This window comes from Culex quinquefasciatus, chromosome 2 (assembly GCF_015732765.1).
Source record: "Culex quinquefasciatus strain JHB chromosome 2, VPISU_Cqui_1.0_pri_paternal, whole genome shotgun sequence".
NCBI classification, from domain to species: Eukaryota; Metazoa; Arthropoda; class Insecta; order Diptera; family Culicidae; genus Culex; species Culex quinquefasciatus.
In genome coordinates this window covers 173,853,690-173,881,015 of record NC_051862.1, presented here as the reverse complement: position 1 = coordinate 173,881,015, position 27,326 = coordinate 173,853,690, and the positions used below count along the sequence as shown (strand labels likewise).

Below are 27,326 nucleotides of genomic sequence, written 5' to 3'. Positions count from 1 at the left end.
TGTGTCGACAATTTAAAATTCGTTTAAAGCGCTACCTTGTACATCATCTAGCCACTGCCATCACTAAACGTTATACATTTTGCTCTAATGCATAGATCTTCCGACTGACGAAACATAATTATACCGGGATCGGCATTCCCCGGAGGAATTCTACCCTCGCCTCCTTTGCCCACCCCATCACCGTTCTGGAACCGTTGGCTGATGAAAATTCATTCCGTTATTTCGGTATTCATGTGCTGTCCTCATCTCTCTGTCTCTCTCTCTCCCCCCTTCTCCCACACCTTTGGGGTCAAACATCCGTCGTTCCGACCCGTTTCGTTGCCGTGATGAAAGATGAAACACGTGAACCGATTACAGTATCCGGGGCCTGCTGCTCTACCTGTTTTTGTCCCATGCCATGAATGGTCTATCGCCTCCATCAACATTCTCACGTTCCAGAATTGGCTGGCTGTTGCACCTCGTCGGGACGCACGAGTAGCAGCAGCAGGTGTCTGTGTACCGTTTACTCGGATGGCTAACCAATTCCTGTCCAGTGTGCCGGGGCAGTCGTGTCCAGAAGTTGAGTCATGGCCACGTGCAGACGGCGATCCCCGAACCGATACAGTTTCCCCCCCATCACCATCAGAGAGGGTGTAATAAGTTATTCCATAACCATCGGAATTAATAATAATAATATACATCAGAAATTCAGCAGAGACGACCCCGCTGTTGCTGCCAGGGTCCTGTCGTCAGGTGGAGGTGTCAGTAAAGTCCAGAGCAAATAGGTGGTCCTGGGTGAGTGGCTGGTGAAAGGCTATTGCAATCCGAAGGCTGCCTGGTATGAGCCACCGGAACGTGTTTTCATCTTCTTGGTGCGGATGTGGATGAAATGCACCGTGAGAAACGCGCGGATTGACGCCATCCAAACTATAGGAATAATCGTGACGATATTTAAATTGATGCATCGCAAATGGATTTTCGATTTCTGAGCAGCTATTGCATTCTGCTAATATTCTTCTGTTTTTTTGTGTTTTTTAAAAGAATATTTATAAAGTCATCCCGCATATTCGGAACACCCACAAATTCGGAACACTTTTGAGATAATTTGTCAATAGCATGGCAAATGCGTCTTATCTGTCAAACCTACTATTTTTAGAATCTTCATTTGGATATTCTCTTGCTTTTTAACTAATAAAATTAGACCTTTTCAAACTGAAACTGGTTTTCAAGACTATTTTATCCAGAGCAGCAAAACACCTCAGTTATCAGACCATCAATAAAACATTACTTAGCTTGAGTTTCGTTGGTTTCAGTGTGTGAAGTTATTTTTTTTAATATGTACTCCTGGAAAGAGTCAAAGTTTGTTTACATCCGTAGGAAAAATGTGTTCCGAATTTGTGGATTTCAAGGGTCAATGTTTTTTTTTTAATGATACAAAACGTAAAAAATACCTTCGGTCAATACATGAACTGAAAGATCACAAGAAAAGCTTTCACGTGAAGGTAAAATCACCTCATTAGGTTCAATTATCGATTTTCTATGATATTTTTAACATTGGCCGATCTGTTAACTGTTCCGAATATGAGGTGTGACTGTCCATTCACTTTTTCCAAATCGGACTCAAAGTAGCAGCATTCTCAGGACTCGAAGTCGTCGAAAAAGCTAGAGTAGGAGTCGAAATCGCTAAATTTTAAAACAGCTGGTTCAATCTAAATTTGAATCGATCTAAAATAATTATCAACACAGGATAATGCATTTTAACCAGTTTTCAGTTGATTGCACGTTAATTTACATTGAAATTTTTGAAATAGCTACCCAAAATTGATATTTTGACAGTTTGGCTCAATTCTGAGGGCAGATTCAAATTCAGCAGGCAAATATTTGGAAAAACATACAGTTGAACAATTTTCGAATTTCTTTAACGTGAAGACTTCCATCATTGTCATGATTTTTCGTTCAAAGATATAAATTTTGCGTCGCTTTCAATATTTTGACAAAATTCCTTCTACAAGTTGTTTAGAATAGTGCTCTACACATGCTGATTCCTTTTGGTAACGATTATCCCACGCCTTGTAATGTTATGGAAATCGTCATTAATCAATGATTGCCAACTAGGACATCAATGACTGTGCCACAAAATTATATAAATTTTGAAGCACAATTGATTAAGATCAAAAAATCTTTCAGTGGCTTCAAGAAGGCAACAACCGGCACATGCTGGTTCCTTTTGGTGTAAAAATTCGTTGAATTGAATTTAATAGAGAATATTTTATAGTGATGATCAATTTTCTTCGAAAATGATCAACGGCTTCACCTTAAGGTAGTTTCATACATTTTTTTCTTGAAAATTAGACATTTTCAAACCAAGATATCTGATTTTTGAAGGCTTGCTCAGAGGCTTTCTCTAAATTTGGTCGAAGAAGGCGTAGATTGCGAGATAAAATATTGGTTTCTTCGACAAAATTGCTTGGATTGGCAAAGCCAACATCTTTTTATAAGACAAAAGAATTCCCAAAAATATTTCTGCAAAAAATAGAATTAGAATTAAAAAATCACCCGGCACAACGGCGCAATTTATCGAAAAATCCGACCTGGACCACTGTGCAGTGGAATAAAAAAAAGTAAGCATAAATCAAAATCTTTAATGTTTACGGAACTTTTAATAAAACAATGATTTTTTTTCTTGAAAAAAAAATATTTTTTTAAATTAAAATCTGAAATCTACCTACACACAATTTTGTCTCGTTTTTGATGATAAAGTAATATTGGAATAGAAATAGAAATATACTTTACATAAATTTTTAAAAAATATCCGTTTTTGGAAAAAAACTGCAAAAATTTTGAGTTTGAAAAATAAATAAACAATAAACTTGAAGCTTTCTAAGTGTCACCCAAAAACATTTTATTTCAAATGTCTCAGAATAACCCAGAAAATAATTGATCGATAAAAAAAAATACAAATTCATAAAATTTTGTGATCACAAAAAAAAATTAAAATTTAATTTTAAAAATTGTATTTGAGCAATTCCAGCCCAAAACAGGATTTTTTTAGGTACTTTTTTCTCGACCCTCTCCGATTTCAATGAAACTTTGTAGACATGTTATCCTACACTTATATAAGCCATTTTTGTGTATATGGAGCCAACTTCACTCGATAATGAAATTGAAGAAGGGCGTAAGTGTTTTAAATATTTTTGTATTTCGTAATTTAAATATTTCTGTATCTCGAAGCCGTTGTAACGTATCAAAAAGTGGTCAAAGGCAAACTTGAAGGAAATTAGACGGACTTTCCGAAAAAAATACACTGAAACAAAAAAAACACGCCACTTTTATGAAATTTTCTGATTTTTTTTTTTTCAAATTTGAGAGGGAGCCTACGATTTTTTTTTCGTTCAAAAATTCTGTGAAGATAGCCTAAGTTATTACAAAAAAACTCACGAAAAATGCAGGATGTAGCAACTACCTTAAAGAATACAAAAAATACAAATCATAATGAAACTGTGCTCTAAACGTAAAATTTTTCAAAAACCGAATACGGTAATCGATTCATTAGACAATTTTACATAAAAGTCTCCATATTGACCATTGTCCTAAGTCCAATACTTTTCAAGATACAGTGGCCTTAAAAATAAAAATGTTGAAAAATTAGGTTTTTTAGTGGTTTTTGGCAATTTCTATATGACTTACTTAATTTTTAGTCTCGTATATATTTTTACCGGAAAACTCGTCCAATTTCACATAAGATTGTCTTTGACCACATTTCAATTGGAAGTATGGGCTCACAGATATAAGCTAATTGCATTACTCATAACTGAGAACTGAATATTTTTTTCAGTGTAGCTCAGTGGATGGTAGTAACCTGGAAAGTAAATTAGCTTAAATCATCAAAAAACCGAGTTATTTCGAAAAGTGATTTTGATGATGATTTTGAACGTGGGCTCCTTCTAACTTTTAACCTTAAAAATCAAAAAAAACTCATTAAAGTGGCGTGTTTTTTTCTTTCAGTGTATTCTTTCGGAAAGCTCGTCTAATTTCCTACAAGTTTGCCTTTGACCACTTTTTGAAACGATACAACGGCTTCGAGACACAGTAATTTTTAAATTGCAAAATACAAAAATATTTAAATACATTACGCCCTTCTCAAATGTAATTTTCGAGTACTATTGGCTCCATACACACGAAACTGGCTTATATGGGCCTAGGATAACATGTCTACAATGTTTCATTGAAATCGGATAGGGTCGGGTACAAAAGTACCAGAAAAATTCCTGATTTGAGCTGGAATTGCTCTATTTACAACTCATTTTGTTATTAGCAGCTGTCAAAGTTGTAAAGAGTGTTGCATGGACGAACCAATGACCACATTTTTTTTATTCTAATAAAAAAAACACTTATGAAATCCTTTTCCGGTTTTCGTGGAGAATTGATTCTCTACTTTAAACGAGCTAAAAATGAATCTCTAAAGTCCTTTAAAAATAATATCCTCGATATTCCACAACCCATTTTCTACAGTGCTCCTCCGCATGCCACTCTGTTTGCACTGGATATGCTAAGTACGTCACCGAAGTGCAGAATAAATTGTTTCTGCCAGTCGAGCGTCATAATGCGATTCACCACCGAATATTCATTAAATAATGACTGATGGCTATAGAGAGCACTTTCGAACCATCGTCATCGAAATGGGTTATAATCGAAATAATTAAGTTTTCTACCGAAAATTGCTATTTATTGCTGGGGCCTCGCGATTGTTCACTTGTTCAATCAATTGAATAAATTCCCAAAAGTTGTGCAGGAATAAAAATGATCAGGTGATCAACATCAAATAAATTTACTCGACGATGACGAGTCGCAGAAACTTGAAACCCCAGGTAAATCACACTGTCCAGTCGACGGCATGTTGTTACTTGAGCACAACTTTTTGTTTTTCGTTTGCGAGAATGTTTACTCACTCGTGAATGTATGGTCACTGCAGTGTGTGTCAGTGTGTAGAGCACTCACTAGCAAGTGCACACACTAAGTATGTGCCAGTAAATAGGTAGACATACTAACCGATGGTGTAAAGTAGAAAATGTTGTAACTAAAGCTGCCCGGGACGGAACTCGAGTGGCAAGCCGGTTGTGGACTAGCCTTGTGTTTTATTTGGTTTGAAGAATTCCTTAGCGAAATTTTTTACGTTTGATGTTTTTTAAAACACATATTTATAAAAAAGTAATGAAACAAAAAAAAACTAAACTTCTAATTTTATCTAAATCATGATTAAAATATTAAATTAATTCGTGTTATAATAAATCATCTACGTTGTTGATATTGTTAAGTATGAGTGGATAATCTTAACACCGATAATGTATGTACAGTACGATTACCAAACGATATCTGATTTTTAAAATCTTTCTAAAATCGACTTAATTCAACCAAATAGTTTTGAATTTTCATTACTTTCACCAAGAATATATATTTTTTTAAATGTAGTAAGTTTCAACGTATATAAATACTCAAAATTGCTCACAAAAAACCGTATTTTTCGGAAGTACTCAAATATTCCAAATTTCCTTTATGGGTATCAAGCGAAGCGAAATTTTGTGTGCTTTTCTACTTACTATTCTTTTATTTTGAAAATACAAAAAACACAATATACAATCGAACACACTTGATTTAAAAAAATGCTATATAATGCAAATCGAAATTTTGTATGCTTTTTCACTTTATTGGTGTTTTTTTTAAACTAAAATTTTCACAAAATACTATAATTGTTTTCGAAAGAAATCATTTTTTTTAAATTGCAATATGGGTATCAAAAGAAGCGAAATGTTGTATCCTTTCAGACTTTTTAAAAAAAAAATTCAGGAAAATACTTAAAAAATCACAAAATACCGTATTTATCGAAAATACTACAATTTTCAAAACATGCAATGGGTATCAAACGAAGCGAAATTTTGCATGCTTCAAACAAACATTCAAAATTTTGTACGCTTCATATAATCACGATTGAGCAATTCCAGCTCAAATCAGGATTTTTTCTGGTACTTTTGTACCCGACCCTCTCCGATTTCAATGAAACTTTGTAGACATGTTATCCTAGGCCTATATAAGCCATTTTTGTGCGTATGGAGCAAATAGTACTCGAGAATAACATTTGAGAAGGGCGTAAGGTATTTAAATATTTTTGTATTCTGTAATTTAAAAATTACTGTATCTTGCCTTTGACAGCATTTTGATTAATATCGTTTTTATATTTACGTAATCAAATTTACTATCCTGGTTTCTACTACACTGAAAAAAATATTCTATTTTCAGTTATAAGCAATGTAATTAAGCTGATATCTGTAAGCCCTTACATCCAATTGAAATGCTGTCAAAGGCAAACTTATGGGAAATTGGACGAGCTTTCCGTTAAAAATATTTACGAGACTGAAAAACCAAGTCTGTCATATAGAAATTGTCAAAAACCACCAAAAATCCCGTTTTTTCAACATTTTTATTTTTAAAACCGCTGTATCTTCCAAAGGATTGGACATAGGACAATGGTCAATACGGAGACTTTTATGTAAAATTGTCTGGAGAATCGATTCCCACTACCGGTTTTTAAAAATTTTGACGTTCAGACCACTTTTCAAAAAAATAGCTTTTGTAAATGATTTTTGTATTTTTTTAGGAGAGACATACCATCCTGCATTTTTCGTCAGTCTTTTGGTAACATCTTAGGGTATTTCCTCAAAAATTTTGAGCGAAAAAAAATCGTGACATCACCTTCAAATTTAACTTTTAATCTAAAAAATTGAAAAATCTCATAGATGTGGCGTATATTTTTGTTTCAGTGTATTTTTTTTCAGAAAGCCCGTCCAATTTCCTACAAGTTTGTCTTTGACCACTTTTTGATACGACGCAACGGCTTGAGATACAGTAATTTTTAAATTACAGAATACAAAAATATTTAAATACCTTACGCCCTTCTCAAATGTTATTCTCGAGTACTATTTGCTCCATACGCACAAAAATGGCTTATATAGGCCTAGGATAACATGTCTACAAAGTTTCATTGAAATCGGAGAGGGTCGGGTACAAAAGTATCAGAAATATTCCTGATTTGAGCTGGAATTGCTCGATTACAAAAAAAAACGTTACTTAATCCACCTTTAAGTGGTTGGTGCCTTCCTCTCATTTATAAAGTAATTCCAACCCCCCTAAAATGTCCACATTGTTTATGGATCTCCGCTAACGTGATCGCAGCACCTAAGAGGTCCCATAATAAAAATAAGTGATGAGTAAAAAAAAACTACCTACAGACTTTTTGTCAAGAATATACAGGCACCGCCTTTGAGGAAAATGGCATCCCTCTACACGGCTTTTTCGTGGCGATCAGACTCGACCATTTGAGGTTATGTAAATTCAGACCATTTTTTTAAACTGCTTGTAAGTGTCGACAGGTAAGTCAGATCTTGAAGATTCTTAATCCACAAGAAAGGTCATATCAGAACCTTTCTAAAAATATATAATATAACAGGTTTTCATGCAAAAACCACCCTTTTTGCAAATTGTGAAATTTATATACAGCAGTTTTTTAAGCATAACTTTTGATGTACTTTACGGAATCTTATAAATTTCAATAGGGGCCCCAAGACGAATCGAATGAGGCCAATACGGTCAAAATCGGCTCAGTCAGTGACGAGTTATTCCAGTGACATTGATTCGGTACACATGTCTACATACAGCCAAACACACAGTCATTTGCTCAGCTGGTGATTCTGAGTCGATATGTATTAATGACGGTAGGTCTAAAAGGTCTAATTAAAAAGTTCATTTTTCGAGTGATTTTATAGCCTTTCCTCAGTAAGGTTTTTTTTAAATGATGCTTTCTATGCGAATTTTGAAAATTTGAGCATTATCGAAAAATACAGTATTTTGTGAAAATAAGAGCGTTTCATAAAAAAAACTCCAATAAACTAAAAATACATATCCAATTTCGTTTGTTTGATACCCATATTGAAAATCATAAAATTTAAGTATTTTTGAAAAAATACAGTATTTTTTGAACAATTTTAGTATTTTTCAAACAAAAGTTTAATAAAGAGAAAAAGCGTACCAAATTTCGCTTCGTTTGATATACATATGGAAAATTTTGAAAATTTGAGTATTTTCGGAAAAATACGGTATTTTGTGAAAATTCTAGTATTTATCAAAAAAAATCTAATGAAGTGAAAAAAATCGTTTTGTTTGATACTCGTATTTCAAAATATGAAAATTTAAGTACTTTTGAAAAAACGGGTTTTTGTGAACAATTTTGAGTATTTATACTTTGAAACTTAGGTCGTTGCAAATTACGTTAAAAAAATTCGAAAAAATATATTTATAACGGCCTTACTACATTTTCAAAAATATATTCTTAGTTACAACATTGAAAATTTAACATGATTTGGCTGAATTAAGTCGAATTTAGTAAGATTTTAAAAATGAGTTATGAGTATGAGTCCATTATCGCCGATAGAATTGGGTCCTAAAATGAAGCTTAGATTGGTGATATTATTGTTTACAGCGATAAAGCTTATTTTTCTGAGTACAATGACCCTTTGTACGACCACAAAGATTTTAAAATGGATTTTTAAATCAATATGGAAAAATTACCCTCGTGGTCCTTCTTGACAGAAAAACTCCTACTTGACAGCTCGTTCCAAGGGCACCATAGTTGATCCATCGAAAAAATGTTGTCTTCGAAAAATAAATTTTTGCATTAAAATGAAAAAAAGTGATCAGAAATGGTTTCTAAACGTGTTTTTTACCGTTGTACATAAACATTTACATAGGGCTTTAGTACCCAATTGTCGAAATAACGATAGTTTATCGTTATCGTCTCGACGATAACGATAGAATTATCGTTATCGTTATCGAGTCTCGATAATTTCATCATTAACAACCTTGGTTTGTGATTGCATATGAGCAAAAGAAAGTTTTTAGAAAGTATTACTAGAACACAAAATAAACAAATTAATTTGAGTATTGCCAAAATTGGATTTTGGATTTTTTTTTTATATTTTATCAACATCATTTTTTGCATCATTTTTTTCCGTACAAGTCTCCATACTGGTCTGGTCATTCAAAATGAGCATGTGAATATTCGAAAATCTGTATCTAACGAAGTTGACTTTTTATCTACAAGGACTTCGCCGCTCTGGGCTCCTCTAAGTGTATGAAAGTATGGCACGGAGCGACGGCGCCGAATACCCATATTTACACAAAGAATTTTAGAGCGCCCGCCGCGGGATTCGAACCGGCGACCTCTGGATTGTGAGTCCAGTGCGCGGTCCGACCTTTGAAAAAAAAATGTTCTACGGAAAAAAGTCCCATTTTCTGAATATTTTGCGTTTTACTAGTAAAAGCGCAAAATTTCCTAAATACGTTTTAATCTTAGATTTTTTTAAATGTTTTAAGGGACCGAAACAGAATCTTTTGAGCTTGAAATTAGGTTGGTGCAAAATTGGGAACCAGAGAAAAGGATTTTTTTAAATATCGAGCATGTAGCATACAAAATTTTATCATTCATATTTAGATTCTAATTCAAAACTCTTTCTGAATTCTTTTGGAGGAAAATAAAAACGCAAATCAAATGTTTCTTGGATAAGAATTTGATAAAATCTGAGGAAATTTAAAGCTCTATGAATAATTGAGCTAGCGCTTTCAAGCTAATTGTTGCAAAAATTCATTAGAAACTCCTTCCAAGCAGAACCGGACGCCAAGTCGTGCAAAGATTCTGAAGTATTCGGCAAACATTTCTAGTTGCTTCAAAAATACAAACACATGCTTCCATTCTCAGCCAGCCCAGTCCGCCTTCCTGTCAGCTTAAATGTTGCTCCTCCCGGAGGGGTTATGCATACCGGTTGGGCGCTGATCCAAAGAAACAGAATGGCTAATTAAAATGTTAATCCATTCCGGTGTTTACGAAGGTACGGCTGCTGTATGCAAAGCGTTTTACGGTCTGCACGAAGAAAGTTAACTGTTGTGTATTTCACCTTCTCGGCTGTTTATGTTCCATTACGGAATCCTGGTTCCGGAGAAAATGGCACGAACCACTTTTTTGGTCGGTCGGCTGTTTGTCACCTCAATTAGGATAATGACTTTAAAAGAAGTTATTTTAGTCTTTTTACTTGTATGTAGTTACAATGACACTTTTTCATACGCGACCTCAACTTGCTCTGTTAAACCACTTAACATTGACCCAAAAGTGGCAAGTTCATTGCAGTGACGATTATCAGTGTGGCCTAGCAAGTCTCGCCGAACGACTCGCAACGAGTTTGAAACGATGATTGTGTCTTTTGATTTTTTTTTTTGCACTGCTTCGAACTGTCTCTCCCAATTCTAAACCTTAAAAGTAAGGATGAATCATGACTTCATGCTCTATCTGTTTCCTTGAGCGACGGATCCAATTCCAAGATTTTGGACAAGTGCGTTTCTGTGACTCTCTGTTCTGTGTACGTGAAAGGTTAGAGTTTTCCAGAGAGCTGAAAAACAACAGTCAACTCGACTCGACAGGAATGGTTGGTTGGTTGTTACGGTCGAGATTAAAAAGAATGTGCCACGGCGGAGTTTATTTTTGCTTTTTTTTTATTTTGTTGCAAATTGTCTCCCGTTTGCTGCAAGCCATTTTTTTTTTTTTTTTTTTCAAGGGAGAGGATAGGACTACAGTGGCTGGGAAAGTTAACAGCTGATTGTAGCATGGGAAATGCGTTTTTATGCGATTCTACGATAAGGATGTGGAAGGACACAACATGTTGTTTTGAAGAACCTCAAAGGATTTTTTTTTCAAACTGCACAAGTTGAGAATAAGTGTATTGCAGTCTATGGTTTAAATGAAGACAGAATTAACATTAACGAATGTTAGATTTAATTTTAATGAAAATTTATGAAATTTTAAGAACCATCTCAAAACAATTTGAAGATTTTATGAAAAATAATTATAATCTTTCTATACGGAAATGAAGTTTATCGAGAGTGTTCAGGAAAATTAGTTATAAGCCTAGTTGTTTTTTCAAAAACTTTTTTGTTTGTCAACAAAATATTAAAAAAAAAGTTTCAACATTTAATAAATGGGTTTTTTTTTGTTGGTTGGTCAAGCTAGTTTATCAACAGACTATTCCAAAAATATAAAAATTAAAAAAACACTAAAATTCAAAAAATCTTAAAATACAGTAGTTGTCCGTAACGTAGCCCAGTCACCGAATGTTGCTCGTTAACTGGGTTGAACAAAACATAACGAGGGGACCACCGATGCATAATATTTTCCAGATGAAGTATAAAAATTAAAGTTACTCAAATTTATTTACAATGCTTACCTTTCATATTTCTTTAATTGTAACTTGAAATTAAACAAAAGTTTGAAAAAAGTTTTTTTATTTACTGAATATAATTTTTGCATCCATTAACCCCTCGGTCTTTTTGGTTTGTTTTGGTTTTTTGACGTTTGTCTGCTTTTTAACTGGGCTACGGCCCAGTTATCGAGCGCCCAGTTAAAAAGCAGCCCAGTTAAACAACGCCCAGTTACCGAACAACTACTGTAATTGAGAATCCTTAAAAATTCTAAAATACCTAAAGTAATTTAAACACATAGAAAAATTAAAATGATCAAAATATTTACAATAATAAAAGTTTATGCAAATATTTTCATTGTTTTTGTCCCTCGACTCAACATTTCAGTGAAAAAATCATTGGAAAATGCATTATGCAGTTGATATGCAATCATTAGTTTTCAAAAAATAAAAGATTTGACAACAACCAATATTTTAGCGAAAAAAATGCATCAAGAATTCATTAAAATCAAAATAGTTTTTAACTAATCCAAACATGCTAAAAATTATTCTAAACGCAGGGGAAGGCATTTCAAATTGATGTCAGTTGTTTGCACTCAAATTTCCATTCCAGAATTTTTTGAAAAAAAAAATTTGCCCCCTGAATTTCGGGCTGGGCCAAAAACTTTAAATAAAATACTTTACAAATACTTAAAAATACTTAAAATACCTAAAATACTTAAAATAATTAAAATACTTAAAATATTTAAAATACTTGAGGCATCAAGTGGGGATCTGAAGGTACCAGTTTAAAATCCCGACAGGGGCACATTTAAAATACTTAAAATACCGTAAACTGGGGTGACTTTGATAGCCCGGGGTGACATTTATAGAAATTTGATTTGGCCACTATTTTTGATACATCCAATGTAACAGTCACATTTTTGCATATATGTTCGATAATAAGCTTTCCCTTAATGCTTAAATACACAAAATTCTCAAAAATATTTAATTATTAATTTGACGGGCATTTGAAAAACCTATCAAAGTCACCCCGGGCTATCAAAGTCACCCCAGTTTACGGTACTTAAAAGACTTAAAAGTTGGAGCCAATTGAAACAGCTGTTATAGCCTTGTTGTTGCACAATATTTAGACATTTTCTATTAGTTTCAGGTAGAACAGACACAGTTTATCGAGTGGTATAAATAAAACGAGTGCTGAAAAAATCGAGTTTAGCTGGAACTTTTATTTTTTGCGATTCCGGAAGCTCATTGAATCATTGAAAGTGATTTTTAGTGAAACAAAAGTCTTTACAAACTATTTGTTGGCGTCCCTCGATACAATGTTTAAAGCACTGAAAAGAATACCGTTTTATCGCTGCAGAGTTTTTATAATAAATCGACGCCAACATTTCAAAAAGCATCATGTACAAACCATGCGTTTTGATAAAAACGCATTTGAATGTTGAGCATCCATTTTCAATTCCCATATTAATATAAAAGCAAAAGAAGATGTTCTACTGATAACAAACGATGAAAAACGTTGCTTTTATTGATACTTGATTATCAATTTTCAATAAAACATTATTTCCGTCATTATATTTAAGAAAAATAAACATAATGTTATGATTAAACAGACTTTACTGAAGTACCTTTTGCTCATTTTTGGTGAAGAGGTAGCTAATTAGGAGTACTTTTGGAATATGCAATAACCCAGAAAGTGTCAAAATGTACATGATGCCTTTTGAAATGTTGCCGTCGAAATCAGAAATAAAAGCACAATTTTTATTTATTTTAATCGAAATCCTTGATAAAAATTTGAAAATATCTTTTATGTTGGAGCAACTTTGGCAGCATTTGAGAATTCGCACAAAAAAGAAGAAAATATAAATTTCAAATTGAAAAATTATCGGTACATGGCCCTCTTTTCAAAATAAATATAAGTTAATTTTAATATTCATCTTCGTTTCATTGCCCAGTTAAACGAAAAACTAAACCGACGAACCTCTCTCTACCAGACCAGAGATAACATTATAAAACAACATCAGGCTCGTCACCACCGTCTCTGCCACCGCCGGCCAGCTAGCCATTTTCGCTCGAGGAGTTCATGGAAATGCGGCCTTTCGTCCGAGTCTCGGCCCTGCGTCAGCCCGTTCCCGGTTCTTTGGTTTAGAGACCGCCGCCTCCGGGGTGACACCAATAAATTAAAACTTTTTTCCCACATCGAGCGAGCGAGCGAGTGGTGTTGTTGTTGTTGCCGAGCCAGAGTCAACGAAAGTCAACGCAAAAAGGCCACCAGCACCAGTAGAAGGAGGCTCAAGTGAGGGTGGCTCGACATAATGAAATTACAATGGACTGACTGCCACCGAGGGAGGGAGAGCGGGAAATGGTGGCAATTGGGGCCAACCGAACATGGCAATTTGCCCGTGTTCCGCGGCTGCAAATTCCGCCGTTCTACAGCCGGACAAGGCGTGGCTAACTGGCCGATAACGAGGTGCTTATCAGCTAATCGCTAATCTCGAAAGAATTAACCATTTTGTCCTTCCAGATGGTACCTGGCTCGAGGGGGGAAACCCCCTTCTTCCTTTCTGTCCTCTCCTCCCTGTTGGGGTTCCCACGGTCGATAACAACATGACACTTTGGACCTTCCTTGAAACGACATTCCTTTCCTCTTTCTTGAGTGTAGAACAATTTCGTCCTTTTCTTACCGTGAAAGATGCTTCAGCAATTGATTTTTAATAATAGACACCATTATTCCGCCGGGTCATCGATTCCTGGGGTGGCCTTTTTCACTGATAACACACCACAAACAAAATTAGGGCCAAGCAAAAAAAAGAAAATCACTGCCACGCAATGGGAACACACAAAAGAATCTGCTTCGCCACTTCCAGCAGCAATTAGTCACAACTTTTCACACTTTCGCAAGGAGGAAATGGGGCACTACCGGGTGGGTGAAACATCACCACTCAAAGCGCGCGACACATCCCCTCGATCGTTAGTTTTAATCCACCACTTTGAAAAACTTAGCAATAAAAACCCCAAAACCAGAAAATCGAAGTTGATTTCGCGAGCGAATTCGACACACGTCCAGCGACGGAGAGAGGTGGTCGAGTTTTGAAGAAAATTTCTGACGTTTCGCGCGTTGTGTTTTGATTCATTTTCGTTTTGCGTGACAGCGCGCGACACAGGGTGGCCCTTCTGCAGATATGCGCGGTGTGCTTTATGAACCAAAAAAAAAAAAAAATTATAAACATACTTAAATTCTTAAATTCTTAAGTTCTTAGGTTCTTAAATTCTTAAATTCTTAAATTCTTAAATTCTTAAATTCTTAAATACTTAAATTCTTAAATTCTTAAATTCTTAAATTCTTAAATTCTTAAATTCTTAAATTCTTAAATTCTTAAATTCTTAAATTCTTAAATTCTTAAATTCTTAAATTCTTAAATTCTTAAATTCTTAAATTCTTAAATTCTTAAATTCTTAAATTCTTAAATTCTTAAATTCTTAAATTCTTAAATTCTTAAATTCTTAAATTCTTAAATTCTTAAATTCTTAAATTCTTAAATTCTTTTAAATTCTTAAAACTGAATGTTTTCCGGTTTGAGTGCAAGCACATCTGCAGAAATTGAGTTTAACGGGTTTAACGTGTATATTTGTTTTTTCCTGTCGCGGGCTGTCAATTCAACTAGCAAGCATTTCAATTTTTTTACTCGATCGATCGATGAGTTCAAATTTTTTCCAACTTTTGACCAAAAAATAGTGTTTAACCAGTGAAAAATGAGTTACAACAGGCCCGGTACCGGCTACTACCACCCTCGCCAACCGGACCCACCAGGAAGTCACTCGTACCAACGCCCTTCGCCCAAACCTTCTCCGGATCCACCTCCGCCGGGAATTTCACCGCTTCCTTCCCCAGACTTCACCATTCCTCCGCCGTCGCTCTCATCGGGCGTACGTCCCCCCGCACCGTCCTATCATTCCACAGCCCCGGAAGCTCCCTCCAGCTACCAAAGATATTCCAAGTCCTCCTCCTCGTCGCACTCTTCCGGCTCATCGTCCCGGTACAACGATCGCACCAGCGAAGCTCGCCGTGACCACTACCGCCCGTCATCCGAGCGATACCACCACGGGCGGGACCGAGACTACCGCGCGACCAGCTCGCCACCGCACTCGTCCGGAGCGCATCACGCGGGCCGCAGCTACTCGGTTCCGAACCGGGCCGAGCCGGATTACAGGCGGCGTCCGCGTAGTCACGATCGTGACCGGTCATCGCGGGCCGAATCCGCTAGGCGGTATGACGGCACGGTGTCGTCCTCGTCGTCGTCGATTACGAGTGTAGCGTCCGGCAAGGAGCGACCGTCGCGGGCTTCCCGGTTTAAGTTGGTAGGAGAGAGGGTGTTTTTTTCAGATTGAAGGATTTCGATTGTAAGTTTGTGTTTGATTTTAGGACTCGGAACGTGAGGCGATCTTGACCAAGTGGCGCAAAAACTACTGTGAAACTCCGGAGGACATTCGGCGCAAGTTGGCCGAGCTGACGAACGACGAGGAGAAGAATAGCTGGGTGCGATCGTCGCCGGCGGATTTGTACTATAGGCGGGTGTCGGACAAGGTGGTAGATTCTACGCCACGTCAGGATGCGCTCTGTTCGCTGTTTGAATCGGAACTGATTGAACGGGCACAGAAGGTTCGCTCGAAGCAGCCTCCGTACCAGCCGCCCCCGCGGAAGCATAAGGTGCGCGTTTGTCGGCACAAGAACGACAAGTGTTCGTCCTCGGACTCGGAATCGGACGATGAGTTGAACTTTGAGGAGGAGTGCAGTATGGAGGAGTTGACGGCCAAAATTCAGCATCCCTATCGGTTGCACGTGGATCTGTGGTACAATGATCCGGGAGAGATGAACGATGGTCCGCTGTGTCGGTGTTCGGCCAGGTCGCGTAGGAGTGGCATTCGGCATGGGAAATATCCGGGCGAAAGTGGCTTCACCAAGTGCGTTCCCAACTCGAACAACGCGAACAAGTTGTACCACTATCGGATTACGATTTCTCCGCCGACGAATTTCCTCACGAAGACGCCGACGATCATCAAGCACGATCAGCACGAGTTCCTGTTTGAAGGGTTCTCGATGCTGTCCCATCAACCGATCGGAGAGTTGCCCACGTGCAAGGTAATTCGCTTCAACATCGAGTACACGATCCTCTACATTGAGGAGCAGTTGCCGGAGAACTTTACGATTCGCGAGTTGGATCTGTTTGAGCGATTCATGTTCAAGGAACTGCTGGAACTGGTTGACTTTACCGTCTTTCCGTCGGGAGCCAACGCTGAAGATTCGTGTCCTTGCTATCACTTTTTGCCAAGATTCGTTCGCGATCTGCCAGACAACGGGAAAGAAGTGCTGGCCATGAGCGAAGTTCTGCGCTACCTGCTGGACAACTCTGGTCCCCTCGTCGCCCCGGACATCCTGAAAGAGATGAACGACATGAGTCAGATTGAGTGGCAAGACTACGTCGATTACGTCAAAGGGATGGTGGTCACCAATCCGGGCATGAAACCGTGCTCGGTTCGTGTTGATCAACTCGATCGTAACGTGACGGACGTCCCTAAAGAAACGCTCACCGACGAAGACGGACTCATCCACCCGGTGATCGTCCACTTTGGCATTCGTCCACCCCAGCTAAGCTACGCCGGCAACCCAGAGTACCAGAAGGCGTGGCGCGAGTACGTCAAGTTCCGCCACTTGATCGCGAACATGTCCAAGCCATCGTTCGAGGACAAACGCAAACTCGAGGCGAAGGAGAACCGCCTGCTGGAGATGCGAACCCAGGGCCGGATGAAGCGCAACATTACGGTGGCGGTCAGCGCCAAAGGATTTCACCGCACCGGCATCATGTGCGACATGGTGCAGCACGCGATGGTCATTCCGGTCCTCACCGGACACCTGCGTTTCCATCGGGCTCTGGACGCGCTCGAAAAGTACATCGATTACACGTTCACCAACCGGTACACGCTCCAGCTCGCGCTGACCCATCCTTCGTACAAGGAAAATTTCGGCACGAATCCGGACCACGCCCGGAACAGCCTGACCAACTGCGGCATCCGGCAGCCCGAGTACGGCGACCGGAAGATTCATTTCATGAACACGCGCAAACGGGGCATCAACACGCTGATCAGCATCATGTCCCGGTTCGGCAAGGAGTACGAAACGGACAGCAACATTACGCACAACGAGCGGCTCGAGTTCCTCGGGGATGCCGTCGTGGAGTTTATCACGTCGATCCATCTGTTTCACATGTTCCCGGATCTGGAGGAAGGTAGGATGATCGAATTTGCTGATTAATTCTAGTTTTCTTCGTGATGATTATTGCATTCGATCGTAATTTCTCGACTCACGATCGAGATTTATCGATGGTAAGATTACGACTTACCATCGAGAAATTACGATCGTAATTTTACTTTTGAGAAATCTCGGTCCTCGGATCGAGAAATTAGGATAATTTTTTGTGAATATTGTTTTATTTTCAAAATCGGAGTATTAAAAAAATCTTAGTTAAATTTAAACAATTATAAAAAATTAAAAATATTGAAAAAAAAATTCAAAAATTTCAAAGATTTTATAAATTAAAAAAACGTAAAAAAATAAAAAAAAAACTCAAATCATTTAAAATTTTTGTAAAAGTTTTAAAAATTTCATAAACTTTTAAAAATTTAAATTTTTTAAAAAGTTTAAAAATAAAAAAAAAATCTGCTACTGAGGGCATGAATTAGGGCTAGTGATTTTTCGCGATGAAATTTGCCCTTGTCCGTGAAATCTGGTCAACACCGTGAAATGCCGCGAAATTCGAAAAATCGCCTGAAAAATTGCTCCTTATTGCCTGGAAAAAAAAAAAATTCACGTTATATCTCATTTATTTGATTTTATGTCTCAGGAACACGAATATGATAAAATTATTACCATAAAATGGGATCTAAGGGGTCCCCCGAGCAAAAATATACAACCAAAAAATTCACTAAAAGTAAAAGTGTCTATTTGATATGTTAAACTGCCTTACCCAAAGAGTTCTCAGTCTCCGATGGTAGTCCCAGATGTCCCCTACAAGCTGCTGGTCGTTCTGAGTTGATATCTGGATGGACCACTTTTTTATTTGAGTTTGAAAATTATGCTATTTTTTCACTAAAATGCCAATAACTCCCTTTAGAATTAACCAATTTGGATGCTCTACCCTGCATTTTGTTGCATTTTTGAAGCCCTTTAAGACGCATTTTGAATTTTGAAATTAAATTGAATTTTGCCTAAGTTATAGCCTTTTTAAGATTTTTTACGTTTTTGAACCTTCAAACTTTGTGTCCCGATTTGCCCCACTTTCCGTTGACCTAGAGTGCTCATATTTTGGCCAGATGCTAGTTATATATGTACAAACAACCCCTGAAAATTTCAGGCAGATTGGTGAGGTCAAAACGACGTCCCATACAAAGGGGTATGCCCTGTTCGTGGACTCGCTCTTAAATAACATATTTTATCATTTATTTCAAGCAGATTTTTGAGTACCGCGAAATTTAAATTTTTGAGCCGTGAAAAATAACTAGCCCTAGTCATGATTATAGGCTTGATAATGGCATTTAAGAAACATTAACAGAAGAAACATAAAACTAAAAATTAAGTCTGATAGCTGTAACATAACCATGAGAAGAAAGGAGAGTGAAATTATTGGTCCTATTTTTTTTTTGAAATTTTTAAAAAGCCTGTAATTTTTATTTTATTTTCGAAAATCTGGTAATTCTAAATTTTATGAAATTTGTAAAATTTAAAAATTTCTTAAATTCTTTAATTTTTAATTTTTTTAAAAAAATTGAAACTTTTTGAAACTTTTAAATTTTCTGAAATCAAAAAAAAATAATTTTAATAATTTTAGAAAGTTTTTAAATTTTATTTTATATTTTTAAATTTTTTAAATTTCTAAAATTTCAGAAAATCATGAATTTCAAAAAGTTTTGAAAACATATCAAGATTTTCTCGATCGTCGGGCGTAATTTGTCGATGGTGGATCGAGAAATTACGACAAATTACGATCGAGAAATCTCGATCGTTAGTCGAGAAATGACGATCGAGTTCAATAATCACCACGTATTTAACTCCACGATCTTCTCCCAGGTGGCCTTGCGACGTACCGAGCAGCAATCGTCCAGAACCAACACCTCGCCGTGCTCGCGAAAAAGCTCCACCTGGAGGAATTTATGCTGTACGCGCACGGGTCGGACCTGTGCCACGAGCTGGAACTTCGCCACGCTCTGGCCAACTGCTTCGAAGCTCTGATGGGCGCGCTCCTGCTGGACGGTGGCATCGAAACGGCCGATCGAGTCTTTGCGTACGCGCTCTTCCAGGAGGACGATAGTCTGCGCAAGATTTGGATCAACTATCCGCCGCATCCGCTGCAGGAGCAGGAACCGCTCGGCGATCGGCACCACATCGAGTCGTTCGAGATGCTGAAGACGTTGACGAAGTTTGAGGAGTCGGTCGGAGTTTGCTTTAACCACATTAGGCTGTTGGCACGAGCGTTCACCGATCGATCGATTGGATTCACGAATTTGACCTTGGGTTCGAATCAGCGGTTGGAGTTCCTTGGAGATACGGTTCTTCAGCTTATTTGTTCGGAATACCTTTACCGACACTTTCCCGAACATCACGAGGGTCATCTTTCGCTGCTGCGTAGCTCGCTGGTCAACAACCGAACCCAGGCCGTGGTCTGCGACGATCTCGGGATGACCTCCTACGCCGTCTACTCCAACCCGAAGGCGGACCTAAAAACGAAAGATCGCGCCGATTTGCTGGAAGCCTTCCTCGGCGCTCTGTACGTGGACAAGGGACTCGAGCACTGCGAAACGTTCTGCCACGTGTGTCTGTTTCCCCGGCTGCAAGACTTCATCATGAACCAGGACTGGAACGACCCGAAGAGCAAGCTGCAGCAGTGCTGTCTCACGTTGCGCACCATGGACGGCGGCGAGCCGGACATTCCGATCTACAAGGTCATCGAGTGCAACGGCCCGACCAACACGCGCGTCTACACGGTGGCCGTTTACTTCCGCGGCAAGCGCCTAGCCTGCTCCAACGGCCACAGCATCCAGCAGGCCGAGATGAACGCGGCCAAGCAGGCGCTCGAAAACTCCAAGGATCTGTTCCCGCAGTTGGACCATCAAAAGCGCGTAATTGCGCAGAGTTTGAAGCGCCAAAAGGTGAGAACCGGTGACCGGTCCGACCATGAGCGACGCGATTCTTCCGACTCGGGCACGGACTCGTACCGGAAGCGACGCCGCAAGGTGGTGCCGGATTCGCCCCAACTGCCCAAACAGTACCAGGTCAAGAGCGACAGTGAAAGTGACGACTCGGAGAGGGAGCGAAGGCGACGACGCGGCAAAAAGAAGGAACCTGCTCCGAAAGTGACACAGCCAGCTGTTCCGCTGGTTGAGCAGTACGAAGCCCTGTCGGACGAGGCGGATATGGGACTGGAGGCGATTTCGGAATCGGAAGAGGATTTTGGCGGAGGAGGAGGAGCGACTGTGAAGAAGGATCTTTCGAGCAGTTTGACGTCGCTCGTAAGCGCCGATGAGGACGAGTCCGTCGAGAAGGTGGACAAACCGGTTACTTTTGCCAACTCGGTGCAGATGTTCAAGGTGGAAGGTTCTCCCTTCTCGTCGGATCTGGAATCCGGGGAGATTGAGTAGAATTTCTCAAAAAAATAAAGCTTCTTGACAAATACTAATTAAGAACTTGGAAAATAGTGTATTGTAAACTAGAATAAAAAGCCACTTATCAACAAACGGTTCAACGATTTGCCTTCTGTCTGCGGAACATTGCCGAACCTTCCCGGGCCAGCGCGTCCGCCCGTTCGTTCCCCAAAATGCCACAATGAGCGTCGACGTGGTTCCACTTGATTTCGATGCTCTTGTCGGCCAACTCCCGGTCCAGCTCCTCAAAGTCGACCTGGTTCTTGACGGGCTTCCCCGTCGACAGCTTCCACGCGTTCCGCTTCCAACCGGGCAGCCATTTGGTGATGGAATCGATCAAAAACTTGGAATCTGTGTTGACGGTCAGTCTTTTGATGCCCTGCTGCTTGGCCAATCGAATTGCCAGCGAAGCCGCCTGGATCTCTCCGCAATTGTTGGTCGCTCGTCCACTGACCGGCTTGGAAGTGTTCAGCGCGTGACCCTCGCCAAAGTAAACCCCCAGCCCGGCACAGGCCGCCGCCGTCCCATTGCCCTCGCACGACCCATCCGTGTAGACGTGCACGAAACCGTCCTCGTCCTGATGAAAGCTATAAATGCCGTACTTTTCCAGCTTCGTCACCGGCTTCACGCCGCTGTCCAGCTTCTTCCGCTTCGCAGGCAGTGGCGCAATCTCCACGGCCCTCCTTCCCGTTCCCGATCCCGAACCCCGCAGCTCATCCAACTCCCGCTTCAACCCCTCGATTCTCGAGCAAGCCGCATTGATCTCGTCGTAATTGTCAATCAGAACCCGCACGGAATCCACCGGCGGAACCACGGATTGAACATCCGCCCCCGCCGACGGCGAGTTACTTCCGCTGTCGGAAGCAGACCCGGAACCGCTGCCGTTCCCATGCTCGCGAACAAACGCGTCCGCCTGCTGGCGGGTGGGAAACTTTTTAAACTTGGCCCCCGTAAATCCAGTCACTTGCCGTTGGCATTCGGGCCTGCAAGATGGGAAAAAAAAAACATTTTCAACTTCTGAAATCGAAAGTAAAGCAAAAAAACGTCTCACCAGGTCAGGTAAACTCCGGCGGCTCGTCCTCGTGCCACGGCGTAGAACGGCATTTTGGGTGCTAGCGTCCGGATCAGACCCGGGATCATTCAACTGCAGGGACGAATTTTGCGTGGAACCGGAGGCGAACTGGAACGGCTCGGGGAAAAACAAGAGAAAGCAGCATCCGAGCGGAACAGCTGACGAGTTTGTTTTGGAAAAAGTTGTCTTTGTTTTGGCGTTGAGCTGTCAGTTTGCACGGTGATCTACGCTTGATAAAGATGGTTTAAAATTTGAGCGGAAATGATACGAGAGATAAAAATAATAAATATTGCTTAAAATTAACCAATTTTGGGTTAACCACAATATATATTTAACGGTTCGCCCAAAAAATACGTCCATGAATAGAAAGATGGGAAAGAGGGGGGGAGTGGTGGTATGGGATTTTTGATAGCCCATAGAGATATCCAGGCGCGAGAGTGTGTTAGTTTGTAACAAAATTTAAACGCAGACAAAGGCAAATCGAGTAGAATGATTCGTCTGTCAAAATCAGCTGTGTCCTTTGTTATACCACGAGCACGTGGTAAACAGCTGGTTTCTACAGACGATTGATCTCCGCTCTTTATATAGTTTATAAGTTAGTTTTAAGGTATCCCTTTTCCCTTTTGTACATGTAGGACCTCCTACATTTGAAATCACTGAATAGCGAAAGCTACAATATTTCATGAATAAATGAAAGTTGCTAGTATTTAAAATTGAGGTGAAAAGTCATCGTTTGTGATTGGACACTCAATAATATTTTAACTGAATGAATGTACATGGAAAAGAAATTTAAATAAATATAAATTAAAACAAAAAAAAAAACAAAAAAACAGACGATTGATCTACTCGATTTGCCTATGTCTGCGTAAAAAAAGTGTAAACAAAATCAGCTGCTTGGAATTCAGCCAATCACAATCGTTCAAAACCAAAACAATACTTCAAATACAAATACTAACACAGAATGATGGTGTGCGTGAGAGAAACCGTGGATATCTCTATGGTATTATTGCGCGTATTCCCGAAAAAGACACGCGGCATATCAGCCTCAAACGACGCGCCGCACTTTCGCAAATGCTCGCTGTCAAATCCCATACTGCGCGTTTTGTTTTGGTTGATCTTCTTTTTCGAATTTCATGCACACAAAAAAATATCATGGTAATGACAAAAGTAACTTACTTTTGAATTAATAAGTGGTTAAAATTTGCTACATTAAAAGTTTTTTTCTTGTTTTGAAAATGAAAACTTTTACTGCTACAGTTTTTGAAAATCTCATTGCTAACTTATTTAAAAGTTTTAACTTTTAATTCGACTATATAATTTCTTTCATTTTGTCGTTCTCGTGAAATCGTGTACGTCTAAGTCCAAAATGTAAACAAACGTTTAGGTGATTCCGGTGGTAAGTGAGTGGTGGTCCACGACGTCAACCAAAACAGAACGCGTCCGCAGCCAGGACTTGGACGCGGATACCTACGAAGGAGGATGGTGCGGAACAAGGTTAGGGGATTAGGGGAAAGTTGGTTTTCAAAAGGATGAGGCCAGCTTCCTGCCGGATCTGCAGCTGTTTCACGACAGAAATGGGCAAAAACGAAGCTTGCGTGTTTGGTGGCGTTTGTGTTTGATTTTGTTTGTTTTTGTAGGACGCCGTTTATGCGGATGTGAATTTTCACCGGTTGTATTCGATAAAGTTAATTTTAACGGTGAGGAGAACGATCCGACGGAAGATGGAAACGACGAGAAGCGATCGGAGGTGGTCAGCGCGGATGTTCTTGATCAGGTTCGTTGGATATCGCTCCAACCTCTGCCCAGTCACGAAATAATCTAGCAGAGCTGGTTCTGCCTGGAGCGATATCCAACGAACCTGATCAAGAACATCTACCTGGAATACCGAAGAAGTCACCGGTGAGTATTGAGAATGTGTTCAGTGTCTAGACAATTTAATTTACTTTCAAACTCTTTCAGCAAATCCCGCCCGCAAACTCTCAACTCGCGACGGCGCGGCTTCGGCCGGATGAACTGGCAACATTTGTGCCATTCTCGAAGGAGGACGATGCGATCGGGAACTATCGGTTCAGGCCGAGGTTCAGGCGCTTCACTTCCTAGTCGGAAAACGTCGACTTACCTTCCCGAATTAACACCCAATGGTCAACTCCTCCAAGCCTGTCCTGATGATGGCCGGCAACGAGACTATCCTGTTCTCTACATCCCTGTCGCGCTCCAAAATGTAGGCCGCGATGTTAAGCTGCATAAGCAGCAGTTTTATTATTAAAATAAAAATAAAAATAGAAATAAAATCCATCACATTTTTCCAAAATCATAACTGTAATATTAAATGTTATTTTTTGTTATAAAGCCTTATAAGGCTTTCTAGTCAGAAATTTACAAACACATTCAAAGTATGTTTACATGACAGCTGAACTTTTGTTTGCATCAGGTTTCCTATCTCTTTCCAGCAAATTTTTTTTGTCAAGCAACTTCTAGCTGGTTTATTTGACTGACTGTCCGATATGTCAGCCAACATACTTCGCAGGACAGCTGTGACAGCTACAGCTCGATCATTGTTTGCATCAGGACACTGTGACGAGGAGTTCGTCATTTTTGAGTTAAATTGTATTTTTTTCACTGGGCCTAGAAAGCCTTATAAACAAAATTTTCAGTTTTTGCTTTTTGAGTGTTTTTAATAAGGCTTTCTAGCCCCAGTGAAAAAAATATAGTTTAACCCAAAAATGACGAACTCTTCGTCACAGTGTCCTGATGCAAACAAAGACCGAGCTCGAGCTGTCACAGCCCTGCGAAATATGTTTGCTGACATATCGGGCGGTGAGTCAAAAAACCCAGCTAGAAGTCGCCTGACAAAAAACTTTTGCTAGAAAGAGATAGGAAACCTGATGCAAACAAACGTCCAGCTGTGATGTAAACATACTTTGAATGTGTTGGTAAATTTCTGACTAGAAAGCCTTATACCCCTGACTCGAGGTGGTTTCAAATACAGTTTGTCTAGGAAACAGTTTGGCCAATGTTTGACAGATCCAAACGCGCTGGACACCAACCGCCCTTTACGCCCAGCAAAACTGGCAGTGTTGCAAGCGCAAAACATACGTTGCCAGTGCCTATTTATTTTGCATCGGCCAGTCTGTTTCCCGTGGACAGTCTGTAGTTTCAAAAACACCCAAAAAGCAAAAACTGGAAATTTGGTTTATTGGACTTTAAAAAAACTCCAGAATTGAATAAACGTGTATTCGTCCAAATCCTACCCTGACTGACGGACGGGGCCGACAACGGCAAATTTTAACGAAACTTTCACCTGGAATTCGTTCTCTCTCCCATTCATCGCTCATTTCGTTTCGAGTCGTTGACCTGTTCGGTTGTGTTGTTGCTCGCTCTCTCTCGTCGTTCAGATCCACGCGGATTTTTTCACAACAAGACATTCCGCCATTATTGTGACGGCGTTCGAAACCGGCGCGTGAACCCGTTCTGAAAATGCCTCCGAAAAAGAAGGCCGCCGTGAAGGGACCGTTTTTCTTCTTCATGCTGGAGTTCCGGGCCCGCCAGCAGGCCAAAGGTCAGCAGTTTCCCGGCGGGATGGAGCAGGTGATGCGCGAAGCTGGACCGCACTGGGACAAGCTGGACGACGAAATGCGCGAAGTTTACAAGGACAAGGCCAAGGCGTACAAAAAGCTGCCGAAGCAAAATTACGGTGAGAAATACACGGCCCAGGGAATTCCGTACTCGGTGGTCGAAAAGGAACAACGCGAACGGGCCGCCAAGGTGGAGCTGATCCGGAACTCGATTGCGGAGCGCATTCAGACGGCCGTCATTCAGAACAAGCTGGAAACCATGAAGGTCGGATATTATTTTTTTGTTGGGTTTGTTTTTTGGGGAAATGCTAATTTTGAGGTTTGTTTACAGGTTTACTTTATCGCTTTCAACCACTTTTGCAAGACAACTTCAAACGTTTACGTTCCGGCCGAAATGGCCCTGGCAAAGTACAGTCTGGAGACCGGTGTGATGGCCAAGACGCACGAGTACATCAACCCGCAGAAGATTCCGCTGGGACTCGCACTAGACGCGATCACCTGGTCGGAGGAAACGCACCGCCTTCCGGTTCCGCCGGATTCCAAGGGCGAAACGGACTTTTCGGTTCTGCTCGAGAAGCTGCTCAACTTTATCGATTTTGAGGAGGAGAAAAAGTGCAAGAATTTTCTACTGTTCACCGACGCTAAGGATGTCGGCGAGACCGAGAACATCCTTAGCCAATTTACGGAGGACTCCAAGATACTGTTCCCGTTTTTGGTGTGTCCATTGGGCGAGTTTTTCTACCAGCTCAAGGTTGCCACCGAACGGTACGGACTGGGTCTGGACAAGCCAAACTTCCCGGGTCGAACGATCGCCGATGTTCTGCTGAAAAAGGATCCGTACGAGTACACGGGCGGAATATCCTGCGACTTTCACGAAGATCTGGGAAATCCACGCTATTGCGCGCTTTCTCGCGTAATCCGTTGGGCGTACATGATCTCGGACAACTGCTGCCTGGACCTGAACATCGAAGTCATCTCCGGCCAGCACTTGCCAGCCAACGCAGACACTACGCTCTGCTCCGATATGACCCAAAGCGATTCCAAGTCGTTCGTTTCCTCGTCCGACCTCACCCACGTCTCGCTGCCGAAAATCCTCAAGCAAGGACGCTCCAAGAGTCCCTTCCGCAACATGGACGACATCAACGGGTCCGTCATCTACAGTTCCCGCGGAGGAACCATCAAAGACAGCGACCAAAAGAGCGTCGCCTCGGACAAACTGAACGAAACGAACCCATTCTACGCCGCCCTCAAGGCGCGCCCTGGCCCGTCGTCGTCTGCTCTGGACACCAAGAGTTTCAATCCGTTCAGCCGGCAAGCACAGCTGGACGAAACGCGTCAACCGCGCGATGTTGGCGTTGTTGGACATGGTCGCGGAGCGCTGCTCTCCGGGCTGAGGGGCAAATCTGCGTTGGCTGGCGGCGGATTCGCATCGCAGAGTGAAGTCTCTTCGTCGGTTGCGGGCGGCTGCGATTCGTCGGTCAAGTTTAGCGATTGCGACGATGATTAGAGAACGTATTGAGAAGCTATTGCAACGATTATCGAGCCGTTTGATAATTGCAGATGAATTTACCTGTTGACCTCGATTTAAAGCTAATCGAGATAATTGAAAACTTGGCAGTCATATTTACTTTGCCAAATACTATTTGAGCTGGATTTGAACTAAGTTCGATTTGTATTACAGTGTATTGAATAAATTACATTCCGATTCAA

The 27,326-nt window shown here is 40.3% G+C and overlaps 4 protein-coding genes across 4 annotated transcripts in view; 2 read left to right on the top strand and 2 right to left on the bottom strand.

The window, feature by feature from the left end:
- LOC6033105 (UHRF1-binding protein 1-like) overlaps positions 1 to 14,371 on the bottom strand; it is a 49,709-nt gene extending 35,338 nt beyond the window's left edge. Inside the window, 1 exon segment of the mRNA XM_038258502.1 lies at positions 13,961 to 14,371. Within this exon segment, the coding sequence (XP_038114430.1) occupies positions 13,961 to 14,004 (44 nt within the window). The 5' untranslated portion in view covers positions 14,005 to 14,371.
- A 542-nt stretch (positions 14,372 to 14,913) lies between these two features.
- LOC6033104 (ribonuclease 3) lies at positions 14,914 to 21,062 on the top strand. The gene is made up of 3 exons (XM_001843547.2): positions 14,914 to 15,635; positions 15,700 to 17,560; positions 19,399 to 21,062. The coding sequence occupies exons 1-3, from the start codon at positions 15,030 to 15,032 to the stop codon at positions 20,964 to 20,966; spliced, it is 4,035 nt and encodes a 1,344-aa protein (XP_001843599.2). The 5' UTR covers positions 14,914 to 15,029; the 3' UTR covers positions 20,967 to 21,062.
- Positions 21,005 to 22,239, bottom strand: LOC119766897 (ribonuclease H1). Its single transcript, XM_038253289.1, has 2 exons — positions 22,021 to 22,239; positions 21,005 to 21,952 (listed from the first exon to the last, which is right to left on the bottom strand). Exons 1-2 carry the CDS (start codon positions 22,107 to 22,109, stop codon positions 21,067 to 21,069), a joined length of 975 nt encoding a protein of 324 aa, XP_038109217.1. The 5' UTR covers positions 22,110 to 22,239; the 3' UTR covers positions 21,005 to 21,066.
- A 3,111-nt stretch (positions 22,240 to 25,350) lies between these two features.
- Positions 25,351 to 27,326, top strand: LOC6033101 (protein maelstrom homolog). The gene is made up of 2 exons (XM_001843544.2): positions 25,351 to 25,881; positions 25,948 to 27,326. The coding sequence occupies exons 1-2, from the start codon at positions 25,519 to 25,521 to the stop codon at positions 27,121 to 27,123; spliced, it is 1,539 nt and encodes a 512-aa protein (XP_001843596.2). The 5' UTR covers positions 25,351 to 25,518; the 3' UTR covers positions 27,124 to 27,326.

Excerpts from the sequence above, each read along its gene's own strand:
- LOC6033104 (XM_001843547.2), top strand. The coding sequence starts at position 15,030 with ATGAGTTACAACAGGCCCGGTACCGGCTACTACCACCCTCGCCAACCG. Across the intron at positions 15,636-15,699 it reads GGGCTTCCCGGTTTAAGTTG|GACTCGGAACGTGAGGCGAT; the intron begins GTAGGAGAGAGG and ends GTTTGATTTTAG. Across the intron at positions 17,561-19,398 it reads GTTCCCGGATCTGGAGGAAG|GTGGCCTTGCGACGTACCGA; the intron begins GTAGGATGATCG and ends ATCTTCTCCCAG.
- LOC119766897 (XM_038253289.1), bottom strand. The coding sequence starts at position 22,109 with ATGATCCCGGGTCTGATCCGGACGCTAGCACCCAAAATGCCGTTCTAC. Across the intron at positions 21,953-22,020 it reads GCCGGAGTTTACCTGACCTG|GCCCGAATGCCAACGGCAAG; the intron begins GTGAGACGTTTT and ends CCCATCTTGCAG.
- LOC6033101 (XM_001843544.2), top strand. The coding sequence starts at position 25,519 with ATGCCTCCGAAAAAGAAGGCCGCCGTGAAGGGACCGTTTTTCTTCTTC. Across the intron at positions 25,882-25,947 it reads ACAAGCTGGAAACCATGAAG|GTTTACTTTATCGCTTTCAA; the intron begins GTCGGATATTAT and ends GTTTGTTTACAG.